This window comes from Oenanthe melanoleuca, chromosome 2, assembly GCF_029582105.1.
Source record: "Oenanthe melanoleuca isolate GR-GAL-2019-014 chromosome 2, OMel1.0, whole genome shotgun sequence".
Taxonomy (NCBI): Eukaryota; Metazoa; Chordata; class Aves; order Passeriformes; family Muscicapidae; genus Oenanthe; species Oenanthe melanoleuca.
The window spans coordinates 104,039,089-104,054,523 of record NC_079335.1 but is presented as its reverse complement, the minus strand read 5'-3'; the positions used below and the strand labels follow the sequence as shown (position 1 = coordinate 104,054,523).

Below are 15,435 nucleotides of genomic sequence, written 5' to 3'. Positions count from 1 at the left end.
TGTTGCAATGATTTATGAAGGGAAAAGATTTTCCAAGTAGAAATGTAACTAGTGCGTTTTGCTGATATCCTTTTCTTAATTTAAAGCAATTATCCTACCTGTTTGCTACAGTCAAAGCAATGGGAGAAATCAAAGTAATGTTTTAGAGGATGGAATGGGTTTTCTTCCTGTAAATTAGATTCTGTAACTTACTGAAAACTTCTTGGTCTTTAACATATACTGTCATTCCAAGTATTTCAGACTTTTTGGAGATTAAATAATCTCTCCATTGTACCAATGCAAAAACTTACTTGGGTCCAGATGTTTTTTCATTACTTATCTGAAGAGAAATCTTCCAAAATACCTGTTATACTAAAGAAGAAATCTTATATTGTGAATATAATTCAAATGTGATAGTAGATGAAGTGGGCAGCATGGGAAAGTTATACTGACTTGTGAGCACATTTTAAATTATCACTGTTTAATGCTCACTGAGGATTCTACTTTGGTTAACAATTAAGCACTTTTCACAGATAAGGAGAACAACCTTACCTGAGTGTAAAATTAATGCCAACTACCTGTCTAATGTTTGGGTGCAATAGTTTAGCTAGACATGCACATATATTTGGAAATTCCTCTTTTATCAGTGTCCTTTTTAAACCTCTCTTCTGATTGTGTACTTGCAGTTTAGTAGAAGACACTATCAATGCATTTTTCTTAAAGAGGAACTATCATGTTAATTCCTAGATGTAGGAACTAAAATGCATTTTTCCTTGCCTGCTCTCATGTTTCATTCCCGTGACTAAATGAATGTGTAGTAAATTTATTCTGGCTAGGAAGTGCCTTTAGAGACAAGAACAAAACCAGAATACCTGAATTTCTTTTCCACTATAATTGGGTGTTAATTGGTGCTTTGCATCCAAACTGCTAGATTCAATACAAACTGCATATTAAAGATTACTTGATGCTGCAGAATTCCAGAAAAATAAAAAATGCTAGTTCCAGAAATGCAGTTGTACATCCATTTAAGGAGTTTTTAAAAACTAGATTTTATTTTAACTTGATAATTCTCAAGAGTTGAAGTATTTTGTGTAGTGAAGAGCACAGTTATTTATTTCTCCCCTAAATCTCAAGACAGTATTCTGTATTATTTTTAGTTGTGAAATCCATCAGGACCTATCTGCTTACAGAACATGACAGTTTGAACTGGCAAAAAGCATTGCCACCAAAACCCCTTGACAGGTGTGAGCAATATTTCCAGCTGAAATAAAGATCCCTGACACTTGGAAGAGTAAGAAATGCCTGGAGATACTAGTTCATGTTTTATGTATTTGCATTTTTGAAGTCTCTCAGGAGTTCAGCTTGGTATTTGAATTTTGTCTTGTTGAGGAGTCTTCTTTAATTCAACTGAGGAGACCAAAACCTGTAACATTTTATCTGGCAGTCAGCTCTAAAAACTTGTGTCTATATCTTGGTTCCTGTTGACTACTGGGCTTTATGAAAAGATTTTATTTCTCGTATTTGCAGGCATTTTTTGTAGTGATACATATATTAATGACATACAGTGACATTTAAGTGCACGTTTATGCATGCACATGCATATATGGGTGGATTTACATAACAAGCCATTATAGTTAAATAAAAAAATGAGCTCCTCTTTCTTCATTCTTTGAAGAGTGTAAAAGAGGTGTGAGACAGGTCTCTTCAGTAGTCCCATCTCTTCCTCCTGTCATGGTTTGTCTTGGGTTTATGGTGGAAAATAATAAGAAAATAACTTTTTAAGTTGCCTTCCGTAGGAGCACTGCTCTGTAGTTTTCACACACAGACTGGGAAAGTTTTTTACTGAGACTCTAGTTGTTTGAAAACTCAGAACTGATAGAACTGAAATTCTGTTTATCCTATTATTACCACCTTTATACATATGCACTTCTCAGTTTCATAATTTTCAAGTACTGTGAGTTTTTAGCCATTTTTTAAAGGCTGCTCAATATTCTTATAATACTTTGTTTTTGAGATAATGGTTTCTTTCCTTGCAAAGGATTCCTAACTGCAGTTGGTGCAAGTCTGCAGATTGAGCTGGAGAAATCAAGCAGAGCATCTAGAGGATGGGGAACAGTTAGGGTGAGTTTCATCTGCGTTAAGTCAGTCATCTGCAAGTTAGATTTAGAGCCAGCTCTCTTCAGAGATCGTCAAAAGAAACAGATCAGATGAATCACCCTCTGCAGGTGTTTGGTTTCTCTGACTTTGCAGAACACTTAGGAAAGCTGCTTCAGATATCTTGCTTTTTGATGTACAGTCAGCTGACATGAGTCTCACCTGCAGTGACTGCTTATTTAATATCAAATTTCAAACTTTCTCATCACTGGACACTGCTAAGTTGGAGGAGGGATGGATGGAAGTCTTCCAGGACATTGCATGCTCCTCTAGCTGTTGGGTTGTCCTTTTTCCTGTTTCTTTGTTACTTCCACACTTATGGTACTTTGGCCAGCAGCAATTCTATTAAACTACATAAATGTGATTCCTCCTTAGAAACTAGGATACTTCCTATATGGATCCTCTTGGGGAGGAAGAGAAATAATAGTATATCATAATATAAATAGGTCTATCATAAAGTATATCTGTAAAATAGATTATTTAAAGCCATTTAAGCAGTTTTAGTTTTGATTTGCCTGAGTTTTGTGATCTTCTCTCTTATACACACATGCATACAGAAATTTATATTAAAACTGATTTTTGAAAAAAGGCAACTAATAGAAAACAAGATTGTCATCAGTGTCATTAAGGCCTGTAGAGTTTATTGAATTTGGAACTGACAGAACCTGCAGAAATCCCTGTTGCTGGAATTATCTGATAGCAGCTGAGGTGTTGATAGCATATTGTGAGCTAGAACAAAGTAGTTCTTCAGCAAATTTCACACTGTAAAAAGAGCACAGAAGACAGATTTCTCATCTTTATTATGGAATTTAAAAAGGAGTGTTCCTTAGTGAATACGTGTAAAATACAATGGTAATTCTGAATGTGCTTGGAAGCAATGATGTCTCAAATCCTTACTTATAGTATTTCTCTGTCAGGAGTGATGCATTGAAGGTATTTGGTGGAATCTAAGGAACTCAGAGCTTGTTCTCTATTTGTTAGAAAGAAGCTCCTTCAGAGGGTGAATCTGAATCCCTCTCTGTTGGCCATGCAGTGAAATGAAATACCTGAGTCAGGACATAAGTGTAGATGCTCCTTGACTATCTATGTTTTAAGCTTAGTAATTGTGCTATATTTATTGCTAAAGCTACTCCTGCAAGATTCTAGTAATAATTCTGTAAACAGTGTTTTCAGCCAGTTTGAATCTGAACATCAGCAAAAGGTATGATATTGCTGACATTTATGTGAAGTTTCTACAACTTTAATTTTCTTATCTACCATTGCAATTTTCTTATCTGTGACTTGAAAAGGATAGCAGGGAATTCTCACTATGTATTTGTGTACTAAATGGCAGAGAGTTTATCTGCTTCGTGTATGAATGCTGATTCCAATGTATGTCTCTCATTTAGAAGTCAGAGGCTCTTCTTTTTTTCTTAGTGGCATATTTTGTTTAACACACTCTATGGGTTCCTCATAATTACAGGGAATTACAGGGGTGACTTCTCCAAGAGGCTGTCAGAAGCTTCCTGCGTGTCTGACAGAGCTAAGGAGAGACCCAGAGCTGGTGACTGCCTATGAGGGGTGGTAGGAGGACCTCTGGAATCCTGTATTTGAGAAGGAAAGTTATTGCAGGGAAGCAAATTGCAGCCAGAGAAGAGAGGAATGATAGTATGTGAGAGAAGCATCCCTGCAGACACCAAGGCCAGCAAAGAAGGAACGGCTGGAGATGCTCCAGGCACTAGAGCATAGATTCCCCTGTTATGTCTGTTATGAAGACCACAGTAAGGCAAAGCTGACCCCCTGTGTTGCATCTAAGATGTTGCTTGGGGTGAATGAGCAGGAAAGGCCTTTGCAGGGTTTTACAGAGGTGTTTATTTCAGCCATGCATGGATTCAGGGTTCAGGGAACAAAGGCAAGGCTTCTTGGGTGGGTGTAGATTTTGTACATGGGATGAGCAGGTGGAAGGAGCCTCAGGGACCAATTACTAAGGGACACGGGGGTGCTACAAGGGAAGGGCTAAGGCAAAGGACCAACAGGAAATTAGGATGGGAGTGACCAAAAGGTTAACGGAGAGGGAAAGGGTTTAGGCTTGACTCGGGTAACAGAGCAGGGTTTGCATTCCTTAGCTGGGAAAACTTCTCTGGGTTTCCACACCCCTGGAGCCCACGGAAGTCTGTGGTGGAGCGGGGATCCACTTGTAGACAATTCCAGGCCAGAGCAGGTGGAAGCCTGAGGGAGGCTATGGCCCCATGTGTTGGAACTTGTGACCCCGTGGGGGACCCGCACTGGAATCTGTTCCTGGAGGACTCTACTCTGTGGAAGGGATGCACACTGGAGCAGTTCATTAAGAACTGCAGCCTGTGGGAAGAATTCATGTTGAAGAAGTTAATGGAGCAGTCTGCTGGGGGAGAGTCCCCATGCTGGAACTGGGGAAAGAGTCCTCCCTCTGAGGAGGAAGCAGTGGCAGAGACGTGTGATGAACTGACCACAAATCATTCATGTCCCCCTGCTCTGCTGGGGGAGGGGGTAGAGAATCAGGAATAAAGTTAAGTCCAGGAAGCAGTTAACCCACCCCAGGGTGGAGAGAAGGTGTTTTCAAGATTTGGATTTACTTCTTATTATCTTACTCTGTTTTATTGATATAAAGTTAATTTCCCCATGCCAAGTCTGTTTTGCCCAACACGGTGACTGGTGAGTGATCCTTCCCTGCCCGTATCTCGACCCATGAGCCTTTCATTATATTTTCTCCCCCTTACTTAGGTAAGGAGGGAAGTGATACAGCAGCTTTGGTTGGCTCCTGGTGTCCAGCCAGGGTCAATCCATTGTAACAAGGAATAAGAAAACTTGAAATTGATACCAACAAGTATCAAGGCTGATTTCTTATGTTCTCATGTTTCTCTTGTTCTTTGTGCCTTTTTCTGAAGCTGGCAACAGTTGTAGACAGTGACATTGTGTGTTAAGGTGAAGAATTTCAATTTTCCTTGGTACTCTAATTTTTCACAAATTTTTCTTTTGATGCTGTTGTTATTATTACTACTATCTTATTTCATTATCAGTCAAATGATAAGATTATTTATATGCTTGCTTTTTCATGCTTTTTATTTTCCCTGTGTACATACATTTTGCAGCTCACTAGTTATGCTCCCTAACTAAATATCCTTGGAGACAAGTTGCAATATCAATAAACAGTTTCTTTTACTGAGAAACTTGTGTTTAGATTTTATTCACTGAATTCAGAAATGCCATCTCAAGAGTTGGTGGAAGTGGCTGGAAACCCAGAGGAGTCTCCATAGGAAAAGAGGATTGCACTGTAAAAATGCTGATTGTGGGGATCTGTGGTAGATGTGTTGTGCAGTGCAAGAAATGGAAAGATTGTCCCTATTTCTAGGAAAAAGAGGTAAATGACAATTAAATGAAAGGCAAAATTGAAAAGCAGGATTTCTTAGTGAAAGGAAAAGGAAATACTTTTTGCCATTGTGTCGAACAGTGTGTTCAGGGACATAAAAATATATAAACCAGTGTTCTGCTCTTAGTGTAGGTTCTGAGATGATTCAATGTCTTGCAGGGTAAAAGAGAGGCCTGCATGTGTTAGTATTACCTAGTCATAAGCACTTGAAGAGCTTGGAAGTCAAATCTGCTTTCTGGATATGTGTGTCCCATCACCCCTGCTGATGTTGCAGGTGTGGCAATGTTCTGCTGGCTCTGTGTACACAGGGAAAAAGATATTCAGCTCTTGGGTGCTGTTTCTGTTTGCAGATCTTTTTAATTTTTCTTGAGGAAATGGAATTAGGCTCTGGAAGCTAAATCTGCCCAGGGCCTGTCAGTTAAACCTCAGACGTCAGTCTGTGTGTGCATTGAAGAAAGAGACAAGGAATGATAGTTGGAAGAAAATCACTATTTTTCCATAATATTGGTAGGAAAAAAATGCTAGGGTGAATCATAGAGGCCTGCTTGTATGGTAATTGTAACGTATTCTCTTTTTTTCCCCATTGCTTTCATTTGTTTGTTTAGGTTGAATTTTCCTATCCTCCCCTAAAACCTGGAGAAGGACATGACAGCCAGAGTTTACCGGAGGAATGGAAGTACTTGCCATTTCTTGCCTTACCGGATGGCGCTCACAACTATCAGGAAGGTGAGAAATGAGAGAGAAAAGTTGTGTGTACTTCTACTGCAACTCAAAGAAAAAACCTGATATCTGAACAGCTGACCAATGATTCTTTTTCTATTAGACTTCCTGCACTTTTTGTTTAAGTTGCAAAATACATTGGCAATGGTATGTTACTTTAGGTGCAAATAGAGGTGTACCTCCTACATCCAGAATTCAAATGTCAGTAAAAACTTCAGGGTTGCATATCAATTTTGCATGGTTCTAGCACAAAACAAGGCTGCTGGCTTTTTCTGAAGTTCTTTGAAGGGTGAATGAATCCTCCTCCAGGAATTTAGAGATTATTAAAATGACCTACAAGTCATGGAAAGCCATGTCAGTATGGCTGATATGGTAAAGCCATGGCATGAGCTTTGAAAGGGTATTTGTTGGCAGAAATATTCATTTGCCATATAGTCACCATCAAGTTTGTGGCATCTTTTATAATTTTAGTATTGCATTTATTAATTTATTAGCAGTTCTATTCATCCCTGACATTTATATTGTGTGCAGTAGTTTAATTTTCTTTTCTGCAGAGCAGACAACAAGGAAGTCACTTTAAATAGCAAAATCACAGAAACCTTTTAATACTACTTTTAATTTGTTTTGTTTTTTTTAACTTGGTATACTTAGCTTCCTTATTGTCTAGCTTTTGGAGATCTCACTTGGAAACAAAGGAAGTTTATCAAAATAATCCCTTTCCTAGCAGCAATAAGAGTGTCTCTGACTGCTCTGGATTTTTGCTGAATTTCTGCATTTTTAAATACATTGCAAGTAGGCTATATTCAAAGTTAGGAAAATCACATGCAGCTGCATTTACCTGCTCTCTCTTGTCTCAGTACCATTCCAGTTAATACTCAACTTTGAGCATTTTTATTGTTGTTTTAGAAGAATATAAATGTTTATTTTTTGTTAAGGAATAAAATAGTTGGCACCAAAGGGGAAATATATATATATCCTTGTGTTTTGTAGGCAAGAATATACAAGAATTTGAGCCAGGTGAATAGATTTTCTGATAATAATTGTATTTCATTTACTGTAACTTTATTAGATTTTGAGTTTTAAACTAATTCCTGTGGGTAGCTGCGTTTGTGCAAAGAGGATGACTTGGTACAGGAAATCGTCTTACAGGCTTTCTAAAGCCTCAGGTGATCTCCAGAATATAAGCTTGATCAAGGTGGTAAGCTTTGTTATACAAAGTCTGCCTCTCTGTTGGTTATAATGCATATGGGATTGTCTCTCCTGTTCATTTTCTTACTATGAAGTAAACAAAAAATTAATAGTTGGTTTCAAAAAAGATTTCACTCATGTTTTGAAAGGAGAGGGCAACTGTCTTTCTTTGCTTGGGATTTAGCAACTTTTTTGCAGTAGTATCAGGTGTGTGTGTGTGTGTGTATTTCAAGCCATAAAAGTCTTTCTCTTGTCATATTTTATAGAAAATTTTGTTTTTTGTTTTGCATGTGCACAGAGACAATAATTATTTTCTGTAAGACTAGGTTTATTTTAAAAGCATAAATTGCTTTTTATTTATTTTAAAAGCACAAATGCTTTTTGGTAGTGTAATGTTGGTGATGGTGCAGATATCTACCTTGACAGTGGTAGGAACTTCTCTAACCTTTCAGCTTTCACTTTCCTCCTTGCTGTTTGGGGTTTTTTTCCTGTCTTAACTGTGTTTGCCTTCTTAATGGCATCACATTCCCAATTGTACACACTGACTCACAGTGACTTGCCTTTGTTCCTTTGTCCTGAACTGGGAAAGCAGCATGCCTGTAGGTTTCAGTGGTGCTTCTCTGCTGTCAGTAGCTGCTTCTGAAAATCAATGTTTGGTTTGTCTGGCTAAATGTGAAACTGTCCTGCACACTTGGAGATTCTTCCACAAATTGTCTTGCAGTGTGAAAACTAATTTGGATACTATAGCTTTATAGGTAACTTGTTCCTTTAACTTTTTTTTTTTTTTTTTTTTTTTAAGAAAATAAGTATGTGCCAGTTCTTTCTGCGGTAAACCTTTAAGGGATGCTGAAAATAAATATACCAAACTCTTGTTAATGAATTATAAAATAGTCTTGTCGTTTTTTCTAGATACAGTGTTTTTCCATTTGCCTCCAAGATGTGGGGATCGAACCACTGTGTATGGTGTCTCTTGCTATCGGCAGATTGAAGCAAAGGTAACTTTCCAAGTTGTGAATTAATGAATAATAGGCTTGATGCATTAATAAACCTAAAATTCAGTGGCGTGCTTTACACCAACAGGCAAAAAACTGCATGATTTTCTTACATTAAAAATCTGTGAAAATACTCACAGTATGTAGTTTCAGAACTTGAGTACTCTTTCCGATACATCAGCAGTAGTACTTTCTGATACTTGAAATGTTCAAGGCAATTGAAAAATATATTTGGTTTCCTGAAAGCCAATCCAGCCATCAGCACCAAGGAGAAAACTCAGTTGAGAGTCTGTTAGGTGGCAAAGTTAAGTTTCCAGGAAGTAGGCCTTTTAGGTGGAAAAAGTTGAAACTTCTCGCCACAGAGAATTTGAGTACTTCCTGGGATCTGACCATGCTAGTGTAGGGATGTATCTCTTCACCTACTTCCTTTGCCATGTACACTTGCAGAGTAGACTGGAATCTTCCCATTCATTGTAGCTGCTTACTGATACCAACCAAAAATTGAGGGAGCCCACAGTGTGCACATGATCACACTGAGGAAATTAAGTACTTGATCTACTCAAATCATCTTGTGTTTTCAAAAATGGTAATGGTAATATGATCTGTGCACTTAAAATTGAGAAGATACTACAAATTTCTTCTAAAATTGCTTCTTTTTTCAGTGAATTGCCAAGAATTTGAATGTCACGTGGGTTTGAGTTTTAATTTGTACTCATTGTCTATGACTAATTTATGTACTCTGTTTCTGTGTTAATTACATCTTGATTATATTTCAAATTCCTGTTCTTACTCTAGGAGAAATTTTGCATGATCAGTTTTTAATTCCATTCCTTTTGAACTAAATTCCATGTTGGTTTTCATTCACTCTTTTTTTGCAGCAGCAGCCTTCACTGTATTCTGTGATTTGGAGTCTTGCTGTATTTAACTATGTATTTAACTTGGCTTTATTGTGCTCTTGATTCCAGTTTATGCTTTTTAGTAACCATTTAAGAAGATAAATAAATATTTAAAATTAACTATTTGAAACAACTAGAATAAAACCCAATGTGTTTCATATGACAGCTTTAGCACTGTCTCCATCTGTCTTTCTTGATGTGTGGGCTGCAGTCCATATATTTTCTGTTTTGTACAGTTAAATGAATCATTGTGTATATTCTGCCCTCACCATTTCCAGGTTTGCTGTTAAGTGTTGGGACCATTTGTTCTGGCTGAGAGTGTAGCTTATTTTATAGATAAACTTCTATTTTATGGATGGCTCAAAAAAGATGTTTGAGTATGAAACAAACAATTTCTGGGCAGAGACATTTTAATCTCGTCTGTTTTCACAGATGATGTTAGAGAAGAGCAAGTGATATGTTGTCCTTTCTCTCCTGTACATTCCCCTGAGTTAGAATGCTGTTTCCTTTTCCAGGCTGTTGCCTTTTTCTCACACTAGTGTCTTTTAAACAGTGCTTTGCCAGTTGTCACAGCTGTATTTGAATCTTTGCTGGACACAATGAGATGAGAATACAGCTCTGACATGTCAGTGTTTTTACTAGGTAGAATCATAGAATCGTCATACAATGGTTTGGGTTGGAAGGAACCTTAAACATCATCTAGTTCCAACTCCCTGTCATGGGCAGGGATGCTACCCACTAGACCAGGTTTCTCAAAGCCTCATCCAGCTCATCTTTGAAAGCTGCCAGGGATGAGGCATCCACAAATTCACTGCTTTCCTGGCCAACATCTGAGTGGTTGGATTCCCCCTTTAGGATGAGAGTTTGCAAGCACAATGCTTTGTGTAGTTGAAGCAAGGCCTTGTCAACAGGCTGCCCCGAACAGGCAGCTTGTAGTAGACCCCAGCCAGGTGTCCTTTGTTGGTGCTGTCCTTGATTTCTACCCACAAATTCTTGACCTGTTTGTGGCTGTTTCTCAGAGGCAGCTCTTTACAATCTAGCCATTCCTTATCATAGGGGATGACACCCATGTCCCTCCTTCCCAGCCTATCCCTTGTGAAAACATAAGAGCATACTGTTGCATAGTTTGGATATTCTACCATAGCTGGTTTTAGGATTTTATCTCAGTAGGGGTGTAGTATGTGGCAACTAGACTTGAGAAAGAATTCCTTTTGAAATTATGTTTGGGTAAAAGCACTGTAATACTTTTATTTCTTAGGCATTAAAAGTACGGCAAGCAGACATCACCCGAGAAACTGTACAGAAAAGTGTCTGTGTTCTCAGCCAGCTGGTAAGAATGTTTGTTTAACTCCCAAAACACTTTCAGGTAACCTTAACAATTGCTTTTCCATATTCTTGTTTGGAACATTGGCTTCAAACATCTGTCTTAGCCATGCAGAGTAAAGTTGAATTGGAAGGCTGTGGCATTTGAGTGAGCTGCCTTGGTTTGTGGTATCTGCTTGAAACTGGAAAAGTGTCCGTTGTCATGGATGAGGATACCTATTTGCACTTCCGATCCTTCTTAAATGCTACTAAGTCAATTTCATATGGTAGTTTTCATATGGTAGATGAGTTTGGCTGGTATAATCAAGGAATGGGTAAGGTTGGAAAGGGCCTCAAAGATAATCTAGCATAGTAGCTGGAGAGAGTGGCTACCATCTTCAGCTGTGAGGGAGATTTTTTGATAGCCACACATGCAGCATATTCTTGCTTTGAAGAGATACCTTTTATTTCTACCTATTCATCAAAAGCTGCTGGTCACCAGGCAGGGAACAGAAATTCTTTTTGTGTTTAAAACTGAAGAAAGAACTATTACTAGAGCTATTACTATTATGAACAGCATTAAAGCAGGAAACTGCTTTTCCAGAAAGATGTTCAGTGAGGGTATGGTACGTTCAAATGGAAAGAAAATGAAATTGTCATCACTTAAAATGAGCACAGGAGAAAGATGCTGGGAGTTAGCCACTGAGGACTGCTTATCCATGAACTCCATGTATAATGAAGTGTCAGTATTGCAAGATAAGCGTGGAAGAAGATTAAAGTTCAAAATGAGTGACTAAATAGTTTTATTCACTTGCTTTTGTGTTTGTTTTTCTTCCAAGCCTTTATATGGGTTACTTCAGGCAAAGCTGCAACTCATCACACATGCATATTTTGAAGAAAAGGACTTCTCACAAATTTCAATTCTAAAGGTAACTTTCCAGTAAAATCCACACAGAACAGCTTTCAGTGTGTGGCCACAGACTTACTTGAATTTAATGCTCAAATATGCCTTTTGCATAATCATTCAGTTATTCAGCTCCTGTAATACTTTAACATGAACTAAATGTGCTACCCTAATCTGACAGAGTCAACTTTCTGATTTGTTATGAGATATGAGTTGGTTGTCAGCCTGTATCTCTGTTGATTCCCTTGGTAAGGTTTAGCTTTCTTTCTGGAATAAGCCACTGAAATCCTTAAATAAGTGAATTTTATTTATTCTGGATTTTGTGTGACCATTAACACCTGGGTGGTTTTTTTGCCTTTGTTCTAACTTTTGCAGGAACTTTATGATCATATGAATAGTTCCTTGGGCAATACTTCGTTAGAAGGGTCACAAGTTTATCTTGGTAAGTGACGTGTTTTGTACAAAACAGCAGAGATGATGTTACACTAAACAGCACATGCCTCTCTTGAACTAATTTGTTTATGTGCATTAATAGATTAGGCACCAGAGGTCTGCATTTCTTTATTAATGGATTTAAATAAATGTAAATGGAGTGTTGCTTTCATAATAGCTGCAGATTGAAAGCATATTACTCCTTTACCTAACAGTCTGACTAGCAGCTGTTTATCTGCTTTTGGTAATTAATGTTTAGATTGAGAACCCCACACCATCAAATTGTTCAAGCTTGCATCTACCCCTTATTTAGGATATCTCACCATCCAGTTCTGGCTTTTCCCTGTGCCTTCTGAATGCACAGTGTAGTATTTACCTCAGTATTTCCCTGTTGATGTGTGGCAGCCAACAGATGTTAACTCAGAGCACAACTGCTCATGTTATTATTGTCTCTATTGTTGAAGAATTATTGCTCCTGCTGAAAAAAAAAAAAAAAGAATTGTTTCTGAATTCTGCCATTAAAATAACCAGGTTCACACAGAATCCATGTTGGGTATCTCTCTCACGCTGAAAAATGGTGACAAGAAGTAAATTAGTATTCCTATCAGCTGTTGAATTGTAATAATTGCTCTCTTTTTGGTGTCTCAGGTCTGTCTCCTCGGGATCTTGTTCTCCATTTTAGACACAAGGTAGGCATTCTCTACTAGACATTTGAAGGGCTGCAATATTTTGGGGAGTAAAATACTTTGTAAGGAGCAGAAAAATAAGCATAAATAGACATACCTGAGTTAGGAGTAAGAAGACTATTTCTTAAGTGCTGCTATTTAGAGGCTCCTGATTTTTCCCTCCCATTCCACTGCATAACTTCAATGAAAGCACATTCTAGACTAAGAAATTTTGTTAGCCTGAGGGATTCCTGGAGATTTCTAGGTTTGTGTGACATTTTTTAGTCCTGTCCCAAAGTGTAAATGCTATCTCATTTGTGATTGTGTTTCTATTTCCTGTTTCTCACTTGATGAATATGATAAAAGACTATTGCTAAACTTGGAGCATTTATCCCGTGTTTTGTAAATTTTGTAGCTTCTGCAATCACAGAACCTGTGGGGACTTGGACCTGTCCTTCTTTCTCCTAATTTCTGTTGAAATTGAATTTACAGATACGTACTATAGCTAAAGTAGAAACAGCATTTAGAATCTTTTATTGACTGAGATGCATCAGGGAAAGAACTTTGAGAATCTGAATTTCATGGTGTATTTGCACCTGCTCAGTAGATTTTTGGGGTAGAACTCACTTTTGCTTAGCTTCCGATGTCTGCCAATCATTCCAGAAGCACTTGTGTTTTTTCTTTAGTGTAGGGAGTCTGGGCAGACACTTCTGATCTAGATGCCTCATCTGTAGATGCCTAAAATTAAGTGAGGTGAATACTATTCTTGGTATTTTGCTGGATTTTTTTCAGTAATTCTGTGGAGGAACTCTTTTATGTTTATGTAGTTTACTGTTTTTTAAAATTCTGGAATTGCACAACATGTCCTTTCTGCTAAGCTACGTATGATTCAAATTACACAGTTCTTGTTTGTGGAGGTTTTGGTTGTTTTTTAGTTTTTTTTTTTTTCATCTCATGCTATTTTTAAATGTGTGCTCAGGTGGAGAAAGGGTATTGGAACACTGGTTTCCACTGGTAAAATGCATTTGGTCATTTGATTGTTATGCAGTGATAAACATAAAACCTTGAACAAGAATTTATGCTTACACATTATTTTTGAAAAATGGTGCTGGTTCTCTCACCATTTTTTTATTATTGTGTTTTTTTCAGGTCTTGATCCTTTTTAAATTGATTCTTCTAGAGAAAAAGGTAACATTTTGTAAGCTGAGGCAGGTAGTTTAAATAGAAATGTGTCTGTTAAATATTATTCATCTGTAAAATAGAAGCATCTGAAGTCATATCAACAGCTCTGCATCAATATATAAATTGGGCTATTACGCTAAAAGAAACCGCTGTGTGTTAACCTATAAATTTGCTTCTATTTCTGCTCTGTCCACACCTTGCTTCTTTAAGCCCAGCCAAAGAAAAGTGTGATGAAATGCGACTTAACCTACTGTAAAATATAGGACAGGATACATATCGTGCAGATAGGTACCTATGTGGAGGAACCAATGAGAAATGTGGGTACCTAAAAAGGCACAGCTTTATAGAAATCCAGTAAATAGAACTTCTGGTTCAGACTTTAGATAGACAGACTAAAAGAAACAAGTGCTAGAAATGCCCTTCATACCTGAGTTCCATGGAGAAGACAATGAAGAGAGCTGTATCTGTTAGGTTAGGCTGAACTCAGATTATAAATTGGTAATAACTGCTGAATTCTATGCTCAGTGCTTGCTTTGGGCTATCTTACTGCCTCAAAAGCAATACTGTTTTAGTAATTTAGGTGTAATATGCAAAATGTAAAAGCAGACGTGAAATCGAGACATTTGTTTTCTTCTGTGTTCATATTAATGCCCTAGAGCAAGAGCTTTGGGTGAAATGACTATTTATCAGCTGCCAGACATACTTATGCAGGGATTTTGTTTTGTTTTGGTTTAAAAACGTTGTTTAAAGCTTTGTTTCAGTTTCCCAAATGCTACTTTTTCTTCAGTGAACCTGCTGTGTTAAAACCCAACTTCTTCAGATTGCTGGGAAGGCATGTTAGAATTTCCTGTTAGCTGCAGCTGGAAAGTCAGTAGGATTTAGTCTATAAGTTATCAAAACAGTTGTGGAGGTATCTTTCGTGAGGCACTAAATATGCTGTTCCGTTTTAAAATAGATGTAGCAGCCTCTCTGAAGTGTTTGCGCTTGTCACTAAATTCTGTAGGTCAGATATAACTTGACAGTTCTCAGTATTTGATGATGAGAATATATGCTGAAGATGGCTATATTAAAGGCTATGCAAAAGGTACACTTGAGAAAATACAATTACGGCACAGTAGGGGTCACCAGATCAGTTCAGCATTTGGACACATACGAAAAAAATACTTCACTGAGCTATGGTTCTTTTCTGAAACTGCTCAAACCACAAGAAACGAATGCACAGGAAGAGAGGAGAGGGTTTCCCAAGTGTGTTCACATTTGTCAAACATACAAAATTGTTTTGAAAGTAACTGAATGCTTATGGAACAAACCTGCAGGTTGTTTTGTGTCTCTTTTTCCTTAAGCTCTGACAGGAAGACACTTGCAATTTCAAAAAAAAGTTTTAGTTTTCAGGCACTGCCTGTTTTCTGGCAAATGTTATGGTTTCAGAACAGCTGTGGGAATCTGTATGTTCAAAGACTTTAAATATAATATGCAAGAAGCCACTTATAATGCCAATTTTCCTTGATCTGAAAAATACCACAGACTAATTTCCTTTAATCCGTAGCAATTTGGTTGATGTTTTTCCACAGGCTAAAAGAATTTTTTTCACCTCTCATCTGTTATTAGGCTGGAAGACTACTTCCAGATGGTGATC

General features: G+C 37.6%; 1 protein-coding gene across 1 annotated transcript in view; it reads left to right on the top strand.

Annotated features, from left to right (window-relative positions):
- Positions 1-15,435, top strand: part of AVL9 (AVL9 cell migration associated) — a 40,578-nt gene that overhangs the window by 9,041 nt on the left and 16,102 nt on the right. Inside the window, exons 2-8 of the mRNA XM_056483107.1 lie at positions 6,124-6,244; positions 8,336-8,421; positions 10,573-10,644; positions 11,456-11,545; positions 11,896-11,962; positions 12,601-12,641; positions 13,767-13,805. Of these exons, the coding sequence (XP_056339082.1) occupies positions 6,124-6,244; positions 8,336-8,421; positions 10,573-10,644; positions 11,456-11,545; positions 11,896-11,962; positions 12,601-12,641; positions 13,767-13,805 (516 nt within the window). The remainder of the gene's footprint in view (positions 1-6,123; positions 6,245-8,335; positions 8,422-10,572; positions 10,645-11,455; positions 11,546-11,895; positions 11,963-12,600; positions 12,642-13,766; positions 13,806-15,435) is intronic.